This window comes from Mesoplodon densirostris, chromosome 11 (genome assembly GCF_025265405.1).
Source record: "Mesoplodon densirostris isolate mMesDen1 chromosome 11, mMesDen1 primary haplotype, whole genome shotgun sequence".
NCBI lineage: Eukaryota > Metazoa > Chordata > Mammalia > Artiodactyla > Ziphiidae > Mesoplodon > Mesoplodon densirostris.
In genome coordinates, this window is record NC_082671.1 from 53,514,981 (window position 1) to 53,539,099 (window position 24,119).

A 24,119-nucleotide genomic window follows, 5' to 3' on the forward strand; every position below is an offset into this window, starting at 1 on the left:
TTCTAATTTGTTAACAGTTCTGGCATACATGTCAATTAGTGAATACTCTATCTCTTTCCAAAAGGAAAGAAATGAATATAAAAATGTATAATTGGAGAAATGATTGAATTAACCAATAAGCAGAAAAGCATGAAAAGGTGCTTCTCTTTTTCTCCTCTTTTACCTTATTTTTTCATTTCATTCTTTTACTCATATTCTTTTATATGCTTCCCTCCCTTTGTGAATCACTCTGACAAGACTCAAGGGATTTTTTTTGGAAACTGGAAGAGAATGATTCATTTTTTTCCAAAACAATGAAAAAAAAAAGGTACACAGGGACATATTTGAAAGTCATGTGCTTAAGGATGGCTAGGTGGAGCAGAAGATATGAGAAAAGAGATGGGGATTGGGTGTGTGAAAAATAATTTCTTAAGGAAAATGGAATTTCCATTTGTACTTTGTGGAGTACAGTTTGCCTCTGGTATTAGCGTTGGCACTTGCCTTAAATCCAGTGCCTGGGGATTATGTCACTAACTAGTGACGTTTATGAGTCAACATCACTGGAAGGCAGCTTCTCTCTTACTAGCTCCAAGTCTTTTACTTTGAGTGATCTATGATAGATATTTATAGTCTAGAACTTGTGTTGGTTGGGGGGGTTGGGCAATGAAATGTATTTTAATTCATAAATTAAGTGTAGAAATCAATGTGTTGACAATACCCTGCAATCACCTTAATTAAGGGGTGGAACAGTTTTCCAAACATAGAGTTCAGTTTGAGAGAGGAGTGCCTGGTACTACAGTCAGCCACTGAAGAACACGGTAATAGCAAGGAAGGCAGATTTGCTATCATTTTCTGGCTTTGTCAGTTACTAGGCAGGTGATCTTGAGCAAATCATTTAATCTCTCAGATTCTCAGTGTTTAAATCTGTAAAATGGAGGTAACACCTGTTCTGCCTGTCTCACAGTGCTGTTTTGTGTGTCAAGTAATGATATAGTTACAAGAACTTTGCAAAGTATAAACTATAAAGTGGCATCACTATCTTAGCAGTGTATTCAGTTAAAATAAGACTTACATGGAGTAGATCAGAATATTCTGAGGTCATATAAAGATTCCTAAACTTTCATGGCAGAACTAGGGGACAGAGGAAAGATCAAGACAACGGAGACTACTACAAACATCAAAGTTGTCAGGAGAACTCTCTGAAGCAAGCCGACCATCTTTCTTCCTGTCTGGCGTTTCTGGCGTGCCTTTCAGTAAGCTCTCTCCAGTCTCAGTGCTTTTCCTAAACCTCCTGGATTTTAAGAAGTCATATAGCTCAAGATCATCTGCATGTATAAGGGGAACCAGATGTGTTTTGTGGGAATGTTTTGAGACAAAGTGAATAGCTGTTACCATTTGCAGACAAAACCTTTCTTATGCATTTTAACAAATACAGTCTAAATCTGACCAGCAAGGTCTTTAAAAATCCAAGCAGAGTTTCAGCACACTTTCAAAGTGGGAAAACACAAGTACAGATTTCAGGTTTCCATTCACTTGAATTAAGGAAAATACTTAGACTAGTAAACCTATTAAGTAGTATTTATGAGATAAGCCAGGTTTGAGATTTCTGCTTTGATTACCTGAAATACTTAAATTAGTTTCAATTCCACAGTTCCTCACTGACCCTTCAGGAGATTTTAGATAAAGCTTTTAATTTCAATTTATTATTTGTAAACAAGGAATAAACACATGCATTTAATATCTATCTTTCAAAATGAAGATTTAGTTGACAATTACCTTTCTAAATTCCTCAGAGGAAAAAATTATAATCACTATGTTGTACTAAAATTTTTAGAAGAAAAAAAATCTTTCATTACTTGTAAATGTTTGGGAAAAAAAATACCTTTGAGGACTCGCAAGTAATATTGAGTTTCCAGAATGGACAAAGCTTATCACATTGAGGGCACATTATGATCTTGCCGCCAATATCAGGATCACAAACTTCTTTGCTAAAGAAAAGAGAAAAATAAAATTTAATTAACAGGACTTTCTTTTTACCAGCATGATAAAATCCAACATCCATTCATGATAAGAAAACTAAACTAAATTCTTATAAAACTAGGAATGGAAATGAACTTCATTAACCTGATAAAATCTTGCTATATAAAAAACATTCTACTTAACAGTAACATGGTGAAAGTATTTCCTCTGCATCAGAAACAAGATGATGTGTCCCACTATCATCGCTTCTTTTCAGTGGAGGTCCTTGCCAGCACAGTAAGTAAAAAAAAAAAGATAGGAGGAATGGCAAGGGAAGAAAACTCCTATCACTAACAGATTACATAATTGTTTATATGGACAACTCAATAAAACTTGCAGATAAATTGTGAGAATAAATGAGTTTAGTAAGTTTGCTGGACACATAATCAGTATACATAATATATATAGGGTCACAAAAAGAAACTGTGTCTCTAAAGACCTGCAACAATTTTTTAAAACACCGTTTTCCAATAGCTTAAAAAATATGGGGCTTCCCTGGTGGCGCAGTGGTTGAGAGTCCACCTGCCGATGCAGGGGACACGGGTTCGTGCCCCAGTCTGAGAAGATCCCACATGCCGCGGAGCGGCTGGACCCGTGAGCCATGGCTGCTGAGCCTGCGCGTCCGGAGCCTGTGCTCCGCAATGGGAGAGGCCACAACAGTGAGAGGTCCGCGTACCGCAAAAAAAAAAAAAAAGAAGAGCCTAGGTATAAAAATATAATTCAAAATGTATGAAATTTATATGGAGAAAATGATAAAACTGTTCTGGAAGAGTAAAGAACCTATATAAATTGGGTACATTATCATGTTCATAATTTGGAAGAATCAATACTTGAAGATGTCATTTCTCCCTTATATGAGCTATAAATTCAATAGAAGAGCAAAGCCTCAGAACACTCAAGACATCTCCTAAAGAACAAGGTGCTACTGGGATAGGTTAAGAAAAACTGAGCAAGAGAACAAAACAAAGAGCTCAGAAAGAGACCTCTGTACACACCAAAACTGATGTGTAACACGCAGGGTAGGCCCAGCAAATTAGTAAGGTAAGAACTGATGTTTGAATAAATAGGGCTGCTACATTGGAATATCACAGAAAAAGGTGAAATTGAATCACAAAATCCTATCATATACAAATCAACTCCAGGTGGAAAATAAAAATGCAATAGTACCAACTTCTTAAAAAAATGAAAATTAAATTTAAAAGACTATCTAGATAACCTTGGGGTAAGGAAAAATTCTACTAATGAAAAACAAAAAAGCTTAAATCATAAAGGAAAATATTAATACATTCAAGATCTTTTAAAACTAAGAACTTCATTAAAACACCATAAAGAGAGGGAAAAAAAATAGTCACAGACTGGTAGAAGTTTTGCAACACGTAAAAATGACAAAGGACTACTCACAACAGTATTTTTAAAACTACTACAAATTAATAAGAAAAAACCAACAAACTAACAACAGGTTACACACTGCTCGCTCTAGGAGAAGCCATACAGATGGACTCTTACGTGAATGGGACTGGAGTTGTGGAATTAGTTGGCCCTGCAAATAACTCAGTAAAAAATAACTGGGCATGAGAAACACTTCTAGAATATCTGAGTAAAGATCTTGGAAAACTTGCTCCTCTATAAAGCAAAGACACTGGCAAAATCTGTCAAAATTAACCTCTGCAGAACTGTGGAAATTAAACAAAGTCTTCCAGCAGTCTGAGGGGTGCTTATTTGAGGAAAAATAGCTGAATCTTTTCCATAAAATTTGGGGCATTTTAACTTGACTTATTGCCATCCCCATAACCTCAGCTTCATGGTGGCCTTAAAAATCAAGTCTCACAACCAAGGTAGCCTAGCAGCCACTAAAGGAGCAGAAGTGGTTTGAAGTTACCAAAACACCCATCCCCAGAGAGTTGTCACTATTTGACCTATCTCAAGCTCATGCTGTGCAAATCGTCCTATCCCCAGAGTGTCTGTTGAAAGTAATTAGCAGGAATTATTTAACATTACAGTTGCTTGAGGCAGTGACACTAACAGAGACTAACAAGATGCTGATTAGAAAACTTAGAAGGAAAAATTGGGTAATGAGATGTTCTGGGGGTGGGGGTAGGGTTACAAAGCTCCAACAAATTCCTAGAATTGTGGACAGTGCATATGACCAGCAAAGACCTGAGAAAACCTTAATCTCTCAACTTTGGCTGACCTTGAGGTTCTGCATAAGCAAGAAGTAAAGGCTAAGGAAGAGCTGCAAACTGCCTGCTGGAGTGCTGAAGGCATTCCTCAACACTCAAACACAGAGCCACTTGGCAAAGGCTCAAAAAAATGATTGGTTCCAAGTATTTAAAGAAATCACTGTCCAATCATTAGCTGACAACTAAGCTTTTGTACACAGATCTCATGGCCATGCACAATAAAGAATACAGACTTTACAGAATTTGCTCAGGAAAATAACTAAATAAATAGCAGCAGCACAGCAATGACAACAGAAGCAACAACAAACCCTGAGGAGGGGAAAAATCTGGTTTCCAGATCTGCCACAATATGTTAAATGCCCAGTTTTCAACAGAAAATTACAAGATACACAAAGAAACAGAAAAGTTTGGCCATAACACAGGGTAAAAAAGAAGTCAATAGAACCTCCCTGAGGATGTCCAGACATTGGAATTACTAGACAAAGACATAAATAAGCAATTATACATATGTTAAAGAACTAATAGAAACCATGCTTAAAGAATTAAAGTATGTGAACATCTCATTGTACAGAGAATATCAATAGATAAAAATTATTTAAAAGACCAACTCGAAATTTTGGAGATACAAACATAATGACTAAAATGAAAAATTCACCAGAGAGGTTTCTCTGCAGATATGAACTGGCTGAAGAGAAAGTCAGCTAATTTAAAACTAGGTCTATTGAGATTATCAAGTCTGAGAAACACAAAGAAAAAGGAATGACAAAAAATGAACACAGACTCAAGAGATTGGTGGGACACCATCAACAATACACATAATAGGAGTGCCAGAAGGAAGGAGGGAAAGAAAGGGGGCGGAAACAATATGTGAAGAAATAATGGCTGAAAAACTTCCCAAATTTGATGAAAACATTAATTTGTACATCCAAGAAGCTCAACAACCTCCAAGTAGTATAAACTTGGAGATATCCAAACATAGGCACATCAGACTCAGTGTGTCAAAAGACAAGAAGAGAGAATTTTGACAGCAGAAAGAGAAAAATGACTCAACATATACTAAGACTCCTCAGTAAGATAAGCAGTTGATTTCTAATCAGAAACCATGAAAGCCAGAAGGGAGTGGGATGATATCACCAAAGTGCTAAAGGAAAAGACTGTCAATCAAGAATTCTATATCCAGCAAAACTATTCTTCAAAAAATGAAGGATAGTTTAATTAGGTCCCATTTGTTTATTTTTGTTTTTATTTCCATTATTCTGGGAGACAGATCAAAAAAGATATTGCTGCGATTTACATCAGAGAGTGTTCTGCCTATATTTTCCTCTAGGAGTTTTATAGTGTCTTGTCTCACATTTAGGTCTTTATTCCATTTTATTTTTGTGTATGGTGTTAAAGAATGATCTAATTTCATTTTTTTTTAACATGTAGCTGTCCAGTTTTCCCAGCACCATTTGTTGAAGAGACTGTCTTTCCACCATTATGTTTTGCCTCCTTTGCCTCCTTTGTCATAGATTAATTGACCACAGGTGTGTGGGTTTATTTCTGGGCTTTCCATCCTGTTCCATTGATCTATATTTCTATTTTTGTGCCAGTACCATACTGGTTTGATGACTATAGCTTCGTAGTACAGTGTGAAGCCAGGGAGCCTGATTCCTCCAGCTCCGTTTTTCTTTCTCAAGATTGCCTTGGCTATTTGGGGTCTTTGGGGCATATATCCAGAGAAAAACGTGGTCCAAAAGGATACATGCACCCCAGTGTTCATTGCAGCACTGTTTACGATAGCCAAGACATGGAAGCAACCTAAATGTCCATTGACAGAGGAATGGATGGAGAAGATGTGGGTGCATACACACAATGGAATATTACTCAGCCATTAAAAAGAATGAAATAATGCCATTTGCAGCAACATGGATGGACCTAGAGATTGTCATGCTGAGTAAAGTAAGTCAGAGAAAGAGAAATGTCATATGATACCCCTTATATATGGTATCTAAAAAGAAATGATACAAATGAACTTATTTACAAAACAGAAACAGACTCACGGACCTAGAGAAGGAACTTATGGTTACCGGGGGGAAGGGTGAGGGGAAGGGACAGTTAGGGAGTTTGGGATCGATATATATACACTGCTATATTTAAAATGGATAACCAACAAGGACCTACTGTATAGCACAAGGAACTCTGCTCAACGTTATGTGGCAGCCTGGATGGGAGGGGAGGTTGGGGGAGAATGGATACATGTATATGTATATGTATATGTACATGTATATGTATATGTATATGTATATTTATACGTATGTCTGAGTCGCTTTGCCATGCACCTGAAACTGTCACAACATTGCTAATTGGCTATACTCCAATATAAAATAAAAAGTTTAAAAAGAAATGAAGGAGACATTATTTGAAAGATTTATATTTATATAATAGATTTTTATAATGAAGGAGAATTATCTGAAAGATTCCACTGCTAGCAGACCTGCTCTATAAGAAATACTAAGGAGAGTCCTTCAGGCTTAAATGAAAGGACACTAGACAGTAAGTCAAACTCAGCTGAAAAACTAAAGAGCAATGGTAGAGGTAACTACACAGGTTAAAAAAAAAGAAGAAAATATAAATATATTTTTGCATATAATTATTTTCTTCTATCTGATGTAAAAGATAACTGCATAAGACAATACTTATGAAACTGTGTTGATGGGCTTATAAATGCATAAAAATGTAATTTGTTTGACAATAATAGCACAAAGGAGGGGGGGGACAGACTGATACCAAAGCAGAGTTTTTATATACTACTGAAATTAAGTTGGGATTAATATGAACTAGATTGCTTTAAAACAAGATGTTAATTATAATCTCCAGGGCAACCACTTAAGAAAATACCAAAAAAAAAAAAAAAAAGTAAAAGAAACAACAAATTAAAATAGAATTAAAATGGTATACTAGAAAATATTCTATACAAAAATGTAGTAATGGAGGAATGAAAAAAAAGACATAATATAGAAAACAAAGAGAAAAATGGCAGATGTAATTCCAAGCTTATCAGAAATTACACTAATGTAAATGAATTAAATATTCCAATCAAAAGACAAAAGGCAGAAGTAAATGGAATAGAGAATAGATATGCAACAGAGAAAAATCGACAGTTGGTTCTTTGAAAAGATCAATAGAATTGACAAGTTTTTAGCTAGACTAGTCAAGAAAAGAAAGAGAGAAGACGCAAATTACTAAACTTAGAAATGAAAGGAGGAACATTACTGTTGACCTTACAGAAATAAAGAAGGCCTATAAGGGAATACTGTCAATAATTATATGCCAACAAATGGAATAATCTAGATGAAATAGATAAATTCCTAGAAAAACATAAATGACTGAAGTTGACTCAAGAAGAAATAGAAAACCTGAATAGACCTACAGTGAGTTAAGAGACTGAATTAGTAATCAAAGAAATGCCTAAGCCCATGTGGCTTCACTGGTGAATTCTACAGCCATTGAAAGAAAAACTGATGCCAATGCTTCACGAACTCTCCTAAAAATAAAGAGGTAGAAACATTTCCCAATTCATTCTATGAAACCAGTATTACACCAATACTGAAACCAGACAAAGGCATCACAAGAAAACTACAGACTACTATCTCTTATGAATATAAATGCAAAAATCTTCAACAAAATATTAGCAAATTAAATCCAGTAAATCAAATCAAATCAAGTGGGATGTATCCAGGACTGCAAGGACCATTCAACTGTACAAAAATCAATTCATGTAATATGTCATATTAATAGAATGGATTAAAAACTAGGAATAGAAGAGAATGTCCTCAACTTGATAAAGAACATCTACGGAAAAACCAGAGCAAAGATCATAGTTAACGGTGAAAGACTGAATACTTTCCTCCCAAGATCAGCACTGTACTAGAGGTTCTAGTCAGGGCAACTAGACAAGGAAAATAAATTAAAAACCTCTAGATTAGAAAGAAATAAGTAAAACCATTTCTATTCCAGATGATATGATATAGTATATTAAAATCCTAAGGAACCCACCAAAAACTATTAGAATTAAGAAGCCAGTCCATCAAGGTTATAATACACAAATCAGTAGATAAAAAGTAATTATATTTCTATACAACATGAATGAATAATCTAAAAATAAAATGAAGGAAACAATTTCATTTACAATAGCATCAAAAATAATAAAATACTTAGAATAAATTTGAGAAAAGAAGTGTGAAACGTGTATACTGAAAACAAAATATTGATAGAAATTAAAGATGACCTAAATAAATGGAAAGCTATTCTGTGTTTATGGATAAGAAGCCTTAATATTGTTAAGATGGCAGTAGTCCTTAAAGTGGCCTACAGATTCAATGCAATTCTGGCTTTTTTGTAGAAATGAACAAGCTGATCCTAAAATTAATATGGAAATGCAAGGTACCCAGAATAATCAAAACAATCCTGAAAAACAAAGTTTCCAATTTCAAAACTTACTAAAAAACTATAGCAATCAATATAGTGTGGTACTTGCATAAAGGACAGACATATAGATTGATAGAAACGAATTGACAGTCCATAACAAACTCTTATATTTATGGCCAAATATTTTTTGACAAGGGTGCCAAGATAATCCAATGGGGAGAAAATAATCTTTACAAAATGGTGCTGGGACACCTGTATATATACCTGGCAAGAAAGAAAGTTGAAACTTTACCTTATACCATTTACAAAAATGAACTCATAGACCTAAAACTACAAAACTTTTAGAAGATAAACATTGAGAAAGTCTTCATGACTTTGGATTACAAATGCTTTCTAAGACATGACACCAAAAGCACAAACAACAAAAGTAAAAAATCAGGTAAACTGCACTTCATTAAAATTAAAAACTTTTGTGTTTCAAAGGACACCATCAAGAAAGTGAAAAGACAATTCACAGAAGGGGAGAAAATATTTGCAATATAAATATTTGATAAGGGGCTTTTATCCAAAATATTTGAAGAACACTTAAAACTAGACAATACAAATGACACAATTAAAATGGGCAAAGAATTTGAACAGTTGTTTCTCCAAAGAAGATATACAAATGACAAAATAAGCACATGAAAAGTCACTCAACATCAGTGGGCATTAGCGAAATACAAATCAAAGCCATAATGACATACCACTTCATACCAACTAGGATGGCTAATATTTATTTATTTGTTTGTTTGTTTGTTTGTTTATAACCCAGCAATAACAAGTGTTGATGAGGATTTGGAGAAATTGGAATCCTCATACATAGCTACTGGGAATGTAAAATGATACCGTCACTTTTAAAAAAATACTTGGCAGTTCCTCAAAAAGTTAAATCTACAGTTACCATACATCCCAGCAATTCCATCTTTTGATATATTCTCAAGAGAACTGAAAACATATGTCCACACAAAAACTTGTACATGAATGATCACAGCAGAATTATTCACCATAGCTAAAAAGTGGAAACAACCCAAATGTTGACTGATGGATGGATAAACAATGTTGTGTATCCATATAATGGCATATTATTTGACCACAAAACGGAATGGAGTACTGGTCCATGCTATACCATGGATGCACTGTGAAAACATTATGCTAAGTGAAAGATGACAATCACAAAACACCACATGCTGCACATATTATATGGTTCCCTTTAGGAAATGTCCAGAATAGGCAAATACGTAGAGACAGAAAGTAAATTAGTAGCTGCCAGGGGCTAAGGGAAAGGGAGGTTAGGGAGTGAGTACTAAAGGTACTAAAGGTTCCTTGTAGGGTGATGAAAATGTTCTAAAATTAGATAGCGGTGAGGGTTGTTAAACTCTGTGAATGTACTTAAAACCACTAATTGTACTCTTTCAAAGGGAGCATTTTATGGTATATGAATTATATCTCAATAAAGCTGTTATTTTAAAGTGTGCATAAGCTTTAAATTTTATTTATTTATTTATTTATTTATGGCTGTGTTGGGTCTTCGTTTCTGTGCGAGGGCTTTCTCTAGTTGCGGCAAGTGGGAGCCACTCTTCATCACGGTGCGCGGGCTTCTCACTCTCGCAGCCTCTCTTGTTGCGGAGCACAGGCTCCAGACGCGCAGGCTCAGTAGTTGTGGCTCACGGGCCTAGTTGCTCCGTGGCATGTGGGATCTTCCCAGACCAGGGCTCGAACCCATGTCCCCTGCATTGGCAGGCAGATTCTCAACCACTGCGCCACCAGGGAAGCCCGTGCATAAGCTTTAAACAGGCCTTTTATAGAAGAGGAAATACCTACAGTATCCTCTGCCTATCCATAGATATTTTCAAAAGCACACAAAATAAATTATATTTTGTAGGGGTACAAGTACATGTGAAAAAGAATATACAGTGTATGTTAAGGAATGATAAAAATAAAATTTAGTATAGTTGTCATTTCCAAAGTAAGGGGATGCAATTGAGCAAAGCACTTCATGGGTAACAGTTATGTTCTTTTTCTTAAACTGGGTAATGAATCATTATTCCTTACATCTTGAATACATTTTCTATTCTTGTGACTCTACTCAGTATGTAATAAAATTAACTGTAAATACATATATTTTAAATATTTTAAAACTATTTAAAAATTAAGTAAATAAAGTCACTATAGTTTTGAGCACAGGGAGTATATCCTCAAGACTCTATCCCCCCCTCCACACCCTTCTCTGTAAATTAATTTGTGTGAAAGAGTAGGAATATGTGGTGTGCCTGTTATGGTGATTTTATAAAATAAATTATAATGAGAACCACCACCATGCAAGAACCGTATAAAAATGCTACTTTTGGGCTTCCCTGGTGGCGCAGTGGTTGAGAGTCCACCTGCCGATGCAGGGGACACAGGTTTGTGCCCCGGCCCGGGAAGATCCCACGGGCCACGGAGCGGCTGGGCCCACGAGCCATGGCCGCTGAGCCTGCGCGTCCGGAGCCTGTGCTCCGCAACGGGAGAGGCCACAGCAGTGAGAGGCCCGCGTACCGAGAAAAAAAAAAAGGAAAAAAAAGAAGAAAAAATGTTACTTTTTCACTTTGAAAGTGTATTTTTGAGATACCTTTTTTTGGCTGGAACAATATGCAAAACAATGGAGAAGCCAAGGACAAATTTAGGCAAAAGATATCAACATTCAGCCTTTGGCCCTAAACTCTTTTCCAGTGAAGAGAGGAGAGTACTTCAAAGACCATCTGCAGCTTTCTAGCTAAGAACCATAACGGGCACAAACACTCAGAATCCTCTGTTAACAGAATGGATAATTATGCCTATACATCAGAGCTGCCATGTAAGCTTCCTGCCTCCAGAGCCAGGCTCATATGCCCTGGGCTAGTAAAATTTGGTCATCGGTTTGTCTCTGTTGCCCAGAAATTTTGATCTGGCTGTCACACCTGGATAGAGGCCAGATGAACAAGAGAAAATGCCACGGAGCAGCTAGGCCCGTGAGCCATGGCCGCTAAGCCTGCGTGTCCGGAGCCTGTGCATCAGTGTTGCATCCCTTCTGGAGGTTGAGATTACCAAAAGCAAAGGATTAATAATACATTTTAGAACACTGATGGTGAAATTCAGTGTTCTGGCACCCATGTATTTCCCTCTAGACAGTGCAGCTGGTATTTTAATTTCAACATCAAGCACAAACTCATTCTTTACTACTTTTTTTCCCCCTAACACTGTTAGGGCTTTTTTTTTTTTTAAGTAAAACAAACAAAAGAAAGTATCATTTACTTGAGTTTTTAAACATGTATTCCTTAATATATGTTAAGAAGTCATTTCTAAAAACATAAAAACACCAATTTTACCAGTTTTGCCATTGAAACCCTGAAGCAATCAGAGCTGCTCCTGGCCCACATCTGTGGGGCTGAGTGAAGCATTCCTCTGGGAGCCAGAAGTTAAAAGTTGATTCTCCCTCCAGACCTCATTTCTTTTTCAAACAAAGTATTGTCTTAAAATACTGGCGTGTTTCCTAACGGTAATATTCCTGTCAGAGGCTGGGCTGCGTTATCTAAGAAAAATTTTCTTCCATTTCACTTAGTTATTGTGCTCAGGACAAAAGGGATATATCATCTAAAGCAGTAAGTGTTCTGCGATGAGTCTTCTTTTACTAAAACAGTCTAAGTTCCTGAAAATAATTTTATGTCTAATCAACTTTTCAGCACGGTAACAAGGAATAGAGAGAGGTTACCTCCATGTACAGTTATTCTGATTAAAATATCCATAGAGAAAGCAAGCCACTCCCACAACTGCTGCCAGGAGAAGCATCTGAGTGTAATAGCCCAGCCAGGCAAAATAGATTCCAATCTTCTCTCCATAGTATTTCCTGAAGAAAGACAGAAGTTATTTTCAGAAGAGACATATGATCACTCTGCAGCTTTATCCTAATATTAATTTCTGATTCTAAATATAAAGGGGGCTTTAAAATTAAACCTCTGACTCAATTCACACTTAAAAACATCCATTTTCATAGCAGGCCCCAAATTCTACTGTGAAACAAGAAGTATTTTACATATCATGGAAGTACTGATCACGGATTAACCTGCTGAAGAGAAGTAAATTAGAATACAGCAAAGGAGGGGGAAATGCTGAATATGGAGCAGATAGAGAATATTATCATCACTCTTTGTAAAGACTGGCAGATTTGATAAATTCCCCCAGATTGTTCTTAACACGCATGAAACAAATGAACAGGAACAATTTGCTCAGTTACCTGTTTTTGCTTTATCTCGGGAACTTCCTTGGAGCAAATGTAACGTAAATCACAAATAATAAGAAAATGCTGATAACCATTAACTAGAAGTGGAATGGCTCTCTGACCAAAATACTTATAAAACTCATGAGAATGGGAGAGGGCAGGACGGATACAACTGAGGAATCTACTGCTCTGTATTCTTTGTATGTAGCACTTCTATTTTTCCTAAGTTTTACAAACTCTTCAATGTTTTTAAATTAATCTGGGGTAAATGGAAGAGGCCAGGTGGGCGAGATAAGAAAGGAGGCAGAGCATGAAGCAGGGCCAGATTGTTCCTGAAAGGGAGATAAATACACACAGGCAGAGACAAAGGGTTTAGGGGTGAGGAGAAAGCAATGAGACACTTGTTTAGGTGACTCTTGCTGATACTTTTCCTCAACTCACTTTTCACTTCTGGCTCAGTAGTGGGTGGTAAAACCTGTAGGTTTACTTAGCTCTGAGGCCTCTATGAGGCTTCTGGCTCAGTTTGGAGCTGGGCTGAGCTCTGTAGGCTTAGCCTAGCGGGGACTCAGCCCTGAGAAACAGCCTGGAGTCCTAGAAGACTTCACACAGGAACATCCCTGGGCTGGACCAGCACTCACAGGGCAGCTGAGAGGAGAGCTCCCTGGTCATAGGCCTCGGTGTGGGTCACATCCATGGGGAAAAGGAAGCGCTGAGACTGATGTGGAATCAGGAACCAGGGGGAACACAGTGTGTCCGTTCTCATGCGACCGGGGCTTTGTGGTCCGGCTCATGGATGACAGGTAAATGGCAGGCTCAGGATGGTGTTTGGGAGAGAAAACCCTGGCAGTGGGTTTGAGACGTCTTGGGCTCTTTGCTGTTAGGCTTTCTGAATATGTTCTTATCAATCATGTGCCCTGGAGATACCACATTTAAAACTGGAAAGAATGTTAGAAGTCGCCTGCTCCAACTGCCCAATAGTAAAAATATCCTGCTACATTTGGAGAGCTGGTCAGGCAGTCTTTGCTTGGATATTTACAGGGACGGGGGCTCATTACTTCCGAAGGTACCTCCGTCACACTGCAGGCAAGAAGGTCAGAAAGAATTTTTAAAATCTTAAACAGAAAGCCTGCCTCCTGGTTCTTGCTGAAAGGCTGGGGAAAATGAGGAGCCCTTCAAATGGGATATTCTCTGATTATTATCTCTCTCTGCCCCAAACATCCCAATTCTTAACACCAATTTCTAAAACTTCAGCTTTGATTTTTTAAATCAAAGTTATACCTATACATTCATTAAAGAGTCAAACACTTCTACTGATAGAACACTGATTATAAAAAGAAGCAGTCCCCAACAACTTCTCCCATGTCCTGGCCAAAAGCAAGCACTTTTGACTCTTACAGCTGATTCCTGGAATATTTACCTCCATCTCTCTAAATAATATACATGTAGTGCAGTTTATTTACTTTTCAGTTTTATGTATCACCTACTGATACTCTACTTTGGAAGATGAGGTTTAAGCTCTCTTTCTTTTTTCTTTTTTTTTTTTTTTTGCAGTACGCGGGCCTCTCACTCTTGTGGCCTCTCCCATTGCGGAGCACAGGCTCCGGACACGCAGGCTTAGCGGCCATGGCTCACGGACCCAGCCGCTCCGTGGCATGTGGGATCTTCCCGGACCGGGGCACGAACCCGTGTCCCCTGCATCAGCAGGCGGACTCTCAACCACTGCGCCACCAGGGAAGCCCCAAGCTCTCTTTCAATCCCCGTCTCATCTACACACCCACACCTCCACTCTTCCATCTTCTCGACATAGTTACAATATAATTTTGATTACAGCAATATCCTTGCTCTATAAATAGTAAGACTCTGTAAAGACTGCTCATAGCTGCTTCAAGTCATCTGCTATGCTTACTTTTTCTCTCCCGCCCAATATTTTGTTTTCTCTGGAATTAATAATTGTCTTGGTGGTTCATTGCTTAGTTTTCTGTGTACTTATGAACGATTCAACCCCAGACTTTCCTTTAATGTGTAACTTTCTCACTACTTTCTAACACATGAGGTAGCCTATCAATTTCATGTCCTTGACTCAATCTCTTCAGAGCTCCTGCCACCTGGATTAATGACTTGCTAGTCCTGCCACAGAGCTGTCACGTAGGATTGCCCTGTCCCTCTCTCGGGTTGGGAATCCCCATTTACTGAATCCACATCTTTTTCTCGGTGGAGTACCTCCTCCATTACTTTGCACATTTAAATTGTGAAAATTCCTCACACCTAATGAACAGTTTGGCCATACTGCATTTGGACCGTGAGTTAAAAAAAGCACCTTCCTGGGCTTCCCTGGTGGCGCAGTGGTTGAGAGTCCACCTGCCGATGCGGGGGACGTGGGTTCGTGCCCCGGCCCGGGAGGATCCCACATGCCGCAGAGCGGCTAGGCCCGTGAGCCATGGCCACTGAGCCTGTGCGTCCGGAGCCTGTGCTCCGCAAAGGGAAAGGCCACAGCAGTGAGAGGCCTGTGTACCGAGGGAAAAAAAAAAAAAAAAAAAAAAAAAAGCACCTTCCTCAGAAATATGAAATTATTGCTCTCTTTTCTTGTACGTTGCAGTGTTGTTGTTGAGAAATTCAATGTTATTATGAGTCTTGCTCCTTCATATGAAACCTGTTTTTCTTTCTGGAGGCCTGTAGGACCTTCTGTCTGTCTGTGGTATTTGAGAGGTCACGTTGCAATGGCTTAATGGCTCCATGTTCATCCTCCGGGCTGGGCTCTGAGTACTCTCTGACCATCCAGAGACTCGGTGCTCAGTTCTTCAATACAGTTCTACAGGTACTTGTCATGAAATATTTATCTGATTTCCTCCTCACATTTCCTCTGTCCTTATTTTTAGCATTCCTATTATTTGTTCATTGCACATCCTGGACTGATTTTTAAATTTTTATCTTTTCCCCCATTTTCCTGCTATTCCTTTATATTTTTGCTCTATGTTCTGCACAATTACTTCAACTTCATTTTTTAACACTGCTGTTGGGGTTTTTTCTCTTCTGTTCATTTTTAATTCCTAAGAGCTGCATTTTATTCTCAGAATAATCCTTTCTTTCTTTCTTTTTTAAAAAATAGAATCCTGTCCTTGTACTGTGGATACCACATCTTAGTACTCAGATAGAGTGTTGAGGGAAACTTTGCTTTTTTTTTCCAGGGCAAAGTCTGTTTCCTCCAGGTTGTTCTTTCTGGTTTGTTTGGTTTGCTGTTTGGGAAAGAGTTCATTTTCCCTCTGCTAACCCCTGGGAACCAGCGATGAAGGTTTAACAGCCTGAGCGCTCAAGGGGTTACTAATGGGAAGCAACAAAGGGAACATGTGGACCAGGGACAGGGAATAGTTAAATGTATTTTAGCAAAAGATACTTAAAATCATGGGGAAGTTGTTTTCTTTACAGAAGCCCTGCTCCCAAACAAAAACCCATAAAGAATGATTAAAAAGCCATCAAACCTATCACCCTGCCATCACACAGGCTATAGGTTTAACGTAAAACGAAAATAATGGAAGGGAACCCTCATATAAATATCAACTTCAAATACTGACATGTGTACAAACATCCTCTTTCAAAATTTTATTCTACAGGATAACTTGAGTTAATGAGAGAAAGTGCCTCTTCATAATTCTGATCCAGCTAATAAATGAAGGAAGAAATTAGGGTATGACCAAATGAAACACGCAACATTCATTAATGGCTGCTATCGTCACGAGACAGACAACTGGACACTATGTACCTTTTGACAGAAGTATCAAACTCACGCAAGTATTCTTGCACAAAGTCGAACCTCAATCAGATCAAGCTTTTAGATGAGGATCAAATGACTTAACTAAAGCAAATACACAGGACAGAAAAACAAGTCTAACACCACAGGGGAGAATGAAATCAGCCCAACAGAGAACAGAGAAGCCCCTCAACAACTGCAAGGAAAACAAAAAGGAAACGGGAAAATTATAGATTAGAAGCCACTTGAGAGGTATATTAGTTGCAACATCTGGACCTTGTTTGGATCCTGATTACAACTAAAAAACTGTTAAAAAAACCGTATTTTTGTGATAATCAGGAAAACGTGAATACTGATTATTTCATGACTTTAAACAAAAGGAGTATTCTGGTTGTATTTAAGAGACCTTGTCATTTTACTAATGAAATGTTACACTATTTGGAATTTTCTTCAAAATGACCCAGTAGGAGGTAGAGATAAACAAGAAATAACAGTGACTAGGAGTTTATAATGTTTGGAGCTGGGTGACAGACATAGTAGGCAGACTTGCTGTACTATTCTCTCTGCTTTTGTATATGTTTGAAATTTCCCTTAATAAAATGTAAAACAAAACGAAAATTCTTCAGTGTTTTAAAACTCTCACTTTTAAGGTTAAGAGGCTTTCCCCAAGTACAGGTGGACGGGCACTGAGATTTCATAGAAAGAACAGGCACCTGGCTCCAGGGCCACCGGGGACTACCTTGATCCTCCTCTTCTCCTCACCCTCCACACCCAACCCATAACCACATCCTGTCAACCCGAATCCCCAAACGCTTCTACATCTGCTCCCAAGATCTCTCATCTGGCTCATGCTACTAGCCTCCTACCGGCTCGCCCTGCTTCCTGTGCCCCCTGTAACCCATTCTCTACACTATCTTTGCAAAATGTAAGCGAGATAAAATTACTCGAATGCTTAAAATATTACAACAGCTTCTCACTGCACTTGTCTACACTCCTTTCCATGCTCCTGATACCCTTCTAACCTTGTGTCTCGTCTTTCTCTTTCTCCTTAGCAATGGTTTTCACAATTTCCTCAAACTTGCCAAGTGTTTTTGTGCCTCGGGGCCACTGTACCAGCTGCCTCTCTTCCTAGAATGACTTTTTCCAGATCCTCAAAGTACTGGCTCCTTTTCACTAGACAAATCTCAGCTCGCATGCCACCTACTCAAAGATAACTTTCTAGACTCACTTCACTCCACCCCTCCCCATCTTATCACTGTGTTATTTTCTTCATTTCAATCAGAAATTTTGTTCACTTATTTGCTTGTTTTTGTTTGTTTAGTTGTTCTTGATCTATCTCTCTCCAGTAGCCTTGCCCAAACAACATAAGCTTCTGGAAAGTAGCCGACATCGGTGCTTTCAGAACACAAATGCTGAACTAGACATTAAATTCATATGCTGATGGAAATGGTTCCTAACAGCAGATACAGGAAAGCAGTGAAAACTGGTATCTCTTATCATACAATTTAAGCTAAATCTAATATTTACTCCTGTTTAATGAAGAATTTGGTGGGTATTTGGTCCCAGTTCCTCAGAGGTAACCTCAAATGCCTTGGAATTTCCTAAGACAGGAATGACTTTGTTATTCAAGGTGAACCCTAGATGGTTTGTGCTAATGAGATGACTCAGGATGGAGACTGGCCATGCCAGAAAGACCAGCCATGTGATTGGAGCCATGTGATATTGCAGGACCAACAGGAGAAGAAGGGGCTGGAGATTGAGCCATGTGGGCAATGACTCGATCAATCATGCCTAGGTAATGAAGCCTCAATAGAAACTCTGGGCAATGAAGCTCAGGGCTGCAGGTGAATTCCACTGGCTAGCAGTACCCTTGGAGGACTGTCACATTTAGAAGCCACGAGGGGAACCCTGAGCCCTTCTCACTGGAGTGCTCACTACAACTCACCTGATAAGATCCAAGGGCTGCTTTTTGTATATGCTCCGAGGATGAGCCCATTCTCTGTACAGAAGGTAGCGTTCGTTGGGGCAACTGAGGTCCTCTGACGGACTGCTGAAGTTGCACTGGGAAGCAGAAGCAAACAAATGAGCATCACAATCACCACATGTTCATGTGTTCTGTTGATTCAATGTGGTACTAACACTTCACAGTCATTTGTAAATAAGGGGTCCTTATTTGCTGGAAGGGATGAAAATACCATGTAATTTTTAGTAAGTCTCAACCAGGGGTGATACTTACCCCTGGAGGACCATTTGCGAATGTGGGTGGAAAGGAATGCTTGGTTGTTAGAATCCTGGGGACCACCACTAGTACTTGGTGAGAGCCCTGAAGATGCTTAATGTCCTGTAAATGGGCCAGTCCTAAACAATGAAAAACTGGGCTGCTTAAGGGCCCAAACTGCTACACTGGAGGAACACCTGAGAGTCCAGCCCCTCCTTGGACACCTGGGAAACCAGGGCCTTGGCTGGTTAGTGGCAGGGTCAATTCTAAAACCCAGGCTTTTTGCCCCGCAATTCAGCAGCTATTCTGTGACCACACATAGAATGTAAACAACAAAAAAGCCTGACATGATTGTTATACATTTACCTTGTTCAAGAAGCCAAACTTCCTGCTTCTGCTTAAATTCAACCTGACTCACGTTCCTTCCACCTGTACTAGAACCAGAAACACTTGCTCCGCCACTTTCTAGTTGGATGACCTCGTGAGAGTCATTTAGCCTCTCCGTTCATCAATTTCCTCATCAATAAAATGGGGATCATAATAACAGCTACCTCATAGAGCTGTTAAGAGGATCAATTAATCCATGTCAATGTTACAATACTCCCTGGCATATAATAAGTACTATATATCTGTCAGCTATTTTCATAATTACTGACAGATGTTATTATCAACCAGAAAAGTATTAGTATTAAAGCCTTAACACGGGTCCTGACATCCTCTTACTTCCTTTCCAAATACCACACAAGATCATTCCTTAGCCTGGACATGGGACTAGTGCAGTTACAAGAGGCTTTAGGGGAAAAGAACTGGGGTAGATGTCAACTGAATATTATAGAACCTTGGCATCCCATATTAATAATCATGATGGCTATTTGCAAGTGTCCCCAAAGTTCATGTCATGCTCTCATTGTTAATTTTGCTCGGGCACAAATATAAAGCACATGGACTGTAGGGCTGGACTGCTGTGTTGGGTCTCTTAGCCAGGTAGCTCAGCTTCTGCTTCTCCACCCAGCTCCCCGTTCTCTATTTATGCATGTGTATGAAGAAGCTATTTATTGTCCTAGTTTTATTATCTTATACAGTACATTTCAATATTGTCTTTATCTACAAATACATATATTACACAGTAGCAATTATCAGTCTCAGTCTTTGCTTTCTTTGGTCTTAGAGATTCAGATAAATTGACAGCAAATATAACAAAGTAACAGTGCAATATAATATAGTATTTTATTTCAATGACAGAATTTATTTTAAAAGCTTAGATATAATATCCTTGCATTTATGGAATCATTGAGGGTCTAAAGCAGTCACATTTTAAAAATTTCATTTCATGAGTGATGTTACCAGCTAGAGAAGTGCTCCTGAATTTGAGGAGTTGCTGTCATCTCAGTACATAGTCCTTAAAAAATGTCAACACTCTGCTGTATCGCCATCGTGACAAGAACCCTGACAAGACGCCTGTTTAAAAGCCCTGTGATATTCCAGGGCACAGTTTGAAAATGGTATTTCAGAGGGGAAAAAGCCTGTATTACAGAAAATGATAAATGAAATGGTCTAACATGTATTTTTCTTACCAATAACCAATACTTTTCTGGTTGGTAATAATATCTGTCAGTAATTATGAAAATAGCTGACAGATAAATAGTACTTATTATATGCCAGGAACTGTTCTAACATTGACGTGGGTTAATTGACCCTCATAACCAGGGGTATCCAACCCCTGAGCCACGGACTGGTATCAGTCCATGGCCTGTTAGGAACCTGGCCGCACAGCATGAGGTGAGTGGCTGGCAGGTGAGCGAGCCAAGCTTCATCTGTATTTACAGCCACTCCCCATCGCTCACATTACCGCCTGAGCTCCGCCTCCTGTCAGATCAGCAGTGGCATTAGATTCTCATAGGAGTGCAAACCCTACCGTGAACTGCACATGTGAGGGATCTAGGTTGCATGCTCCTTATGAGAATCTAATGCCTGACGAACTGAGGTGGAGCTGAGGCGGTGATGCTAGCGCTGGGGAGAGGCTGCAAATACAGATTATCATTAGCAGAGAGGTTTGACTGCACAGAGACCATAATAAATCAATTGCTTGCAGACTCACAAAACCCTATCAGTGAGTGGCAAGTGAAAACAAGCTCAGGGTTCCCACTGATTCTGTATTATGGTGACTTGTATAATTATTTTATTATGTATTACAATGTAATAATAATAAAAATAAAGTGCACAATAAATGTAATGCCCTTGAATCATCCCTAAACCATCCCCGCCCCCCCACACGTGTAAATATTGTCTTCCATGAAACCGGTCCCTGGTGCCAAAAAGGTGGGGGACCGCTACTCATAACAACTCTATGAGGTAGGTACCATTATTACCCCCATTTTATTGTTGAGGAAATTGACGAACAGGGAGGTTAAATGACTTTCACAAGATCATCCAGCTAGGACGTGGCACAGCAGGTAGTTCAGCCTGAGTGTATGCTCTTAACTACTAATCTACACACTCCACACATTAACTATGGGTAAGCTACTGTTCATTCCTTTGTTCATTCATTCATTCATTGACTCATTCATTCACTCATTTAAACTGAGGGGCCTCCCTGTGCCTGGGATTCAGCATTAAACAATACAACATGGTGCCTGCCCTAAATGAGCTTGTAGTCTTGCAATACATTGTCTTCATTTTATCAAGGAAGAAACAAGGTCAAGAAGTTAGCCCTTCCCTACTAACACTGGAGTACACATTAGATATTTTATTTCATTTTTGCTGTTTGACTTACATCATGGAGAGGGAAAGCTGCCTTGTAGATCCCAGAGCTTACAAGTTTGTTAATCCCAAACTTTTTAACGTTGTCCCTTACTTGATACTTGATCCGAGAAAGAATGAAGTAAACCTAAAAAGATTCCAAAATAGAGTGTGTGTTTTAGTGTAACTAACCAATCATTGTTTACTATCCTAACAGGAATCTGTAGGCGTATTTCTTTTCTTTTCTTTCCATTTTTTTGGGCAGCTTTTAAAAACCAAACCAAACCAGCCAAACTAAACCACTAATCATCCAACAGCAGGTTCTAAATCACCCAACGACAGCAGCTAAATTGGGTTTAGACTTACAATGCGGCTTCTGGTGGCTGGATTGAAGAATGTATCTCTATCTTGAATGTAAAAGTCATTCATACGGTTCTTCTCAAATGGGGCAGTGAAAAACTCTTGCTCTGGCTTGATGATACTTTCATCCACTTGGAGGACTTTGGTAAACCAATTGAAATTATCGAAGGCTGAGGACCGGGTTTTCAGATCATTGGGTTTCAGAGGCAATTTGATGTGCATTATCTCAGCATATGTACATAGCACTTCCCATGGGGCATGTACTTTTACAAATACAAGCTTGTCATCCAAAAGCTATATTGGAAGAATGAAAACACAAACCAGAAAACCAAACCAACTATTTTCACAGTTTTAAAACACAGATTATTTTTATGTTGCATAGTTCTTTCATAAAATTACCAATATTTTAGATGAAAAAAAGCAAACATGTTAATTTTTAGTCCAAATTTGTAACTAAACATAAAAACACTAGTCACTGCAGTGTTACTGTAATAATTTTTTAAAATTTCTTAAACCTAGAAGAAGATTGTTTAATTTATTATATATCTGTTCAATGTCATGTTACATGGCCATTTAAAAGAATTATATTTATTGATATAGAAATGCATTTACTATATAATAAAGGGGAAAAAGCAAATTTAAAAATTGTGAAATAATAATTTTCCTTTCTGGAAGGGAAAAAATGTATAATACATCTGAGCAAAAAAACGTTTAGAAGAACTGTAAGATTATTTATGGATAATTAAGGTACAGATTCCACTGTTCCTACATTTTCTTTTTTTTTTTTTTGGTAAACTACTGTTTGTATAATGAAAAAATCTTCAAAAAGGTTCTTGAATAAATACATTTATATGGATTTATTATTACATTCTTTGGCTATTAAAAAAGATCTGCTGGCTTTTATGAGAAACAAATGTATATTCTATAATGCAGATTTTGATCGACTCCGTTCCCAGCTTACAGCTAAGGTATGGCTGGGGTTACATGTTTCGAATGCCATCCCAGCATCCCGAGTGCCATGGGGGTTCCCAGCAGCAATGGGCAGGCAGTGGCTGGGAAGGGTCTGACACTTACCGATCTGGTTGCTTCTAGCTGCAGGCCGTCACAGATGAGGTTAGATTCATATGCTCGTCTTTTCCTCTGTCAAAAGAAATTGGAAAATACGTTAGGCCTTCAGTTTTACCAAGGGAACAAAAAGTTGTTTGTTTGTTTTTTTATAAAAAATAAACAACAGGGCTTCCCTGGTGGCGCAGTGGTTGAGAGTCCACCTGCCGATGCAGGGGACATGGGTTCGTGCCCCGGTCTGGGAAGATCCCACATGCTGCGGAGCGGCTGGGCCCGTGAGCCATGGCTGTTGAGCCTGCGTGTCTGGAGCCTGTGCTCCGCAATGGGAGAGGCCACAAGAGTGAGAGGCCCACGTACCGCAAAAATAAATAAATAAATAAAATAAAATAAAATAAATAAACAACAAACCAATTTGAACCTGATGAAGAGACATATTTGCTCAAAAGAACACAGAAGCAATGAAGGTGTTCTGGCTATTGGTGACTTGTGGGTTTGGATTCCTCAGATGGAATGCTGTGGAGAATAACTAGATTCTCTTGGCACTCTGGAAGACCCTTGGTTGTCCCTGTGAGTTTATGGCCATTTGAGGTGCATAAAAGTCTCTGGCTCTGGCACAATTCCAAGGACCTTTTTTGGCTAATGAGAGGTTTTGCACACAAATAGAGCTTTTGGCGTCCCATTCACTGATGTCATTTACCAGAGTTATAGTCCAGATCTGACAGTCTACATTATTAAAATTTTGTTTCTATACCAGACATTCAAATAGTTCAGTTTTGGATGTGTATATTTCATCTTTGCATGCCTTGACCAAATTCAATTTTAAAAACAGACAATTTTGGCAAAATGCAAATAAATTTTTCTCTCTGCAAGAATGAAATGTTTCTGAAGCTATAAAAAACACCTAAATCTATAAAACTAATTAATTGATAATATATCTGTCCATATTGCATGACCATTTAAAAAGATACAGGATACACCTTATTTATTGATATTAAGTTCTATCTGGCTAGGCTTTTGCTAAGCTGTGTCCTAACTTGTAAGGGAAGAATGTAAAGGTAGAGACTCATTTGACCTTTGAAAAGAATGCTTTTGATGATGAAGGAGTTATGCTGCTTTATGAAAAGAAGAAAA

At 38.4% G+C, this 24,119-nt stretch overlaps 1 protein-coding gene across 2 annotated transcripts in view; it reads right to left on the minus strand.

Annotated features, from left to right (window-relative positions):
* Nucleotides 1-24,119, minus strand: part of ANO6 (anoctamin 6) — a 216,351-nt gene that overhangs the window by 53,122 nt on the left and 139,110 nt on the right. For both annotated transcript variants that reach the window (XM_060112165.1, XM_060112164.1), the window contains 6 exons: nucleotides 22,998-23,063; nucleotides 21,930-22,217; nucleotides 21,598-21,711; nucleotides 18,552-18,667; nucleotides 12,355-12,489; nucleotides 1,862-1,967 (listed from right to left, as the gene is read on the minus strand). In XM_060112165.1, coding sequence (XP_059968148.1) covers nucleotides 1,862-1,967; nucleotides 12,355-12,489; nucleotides 18,552-18,667; nucleotides 21,598-21,711; nucleotides 21,930-22,217; nucleotides 22,998-23,063 — 825 coding nt within the window. The remainder of the gene's footprint in view (nucleotides 1-1,861; nucleotides 1,968-12,354; nucleotides 12,490-18,551; nucleotides 18,668-21,597; nucleotides 21,712-21,929; nucleotides 22,218-22,997; nucleotides 23,064-24,119) is intronic.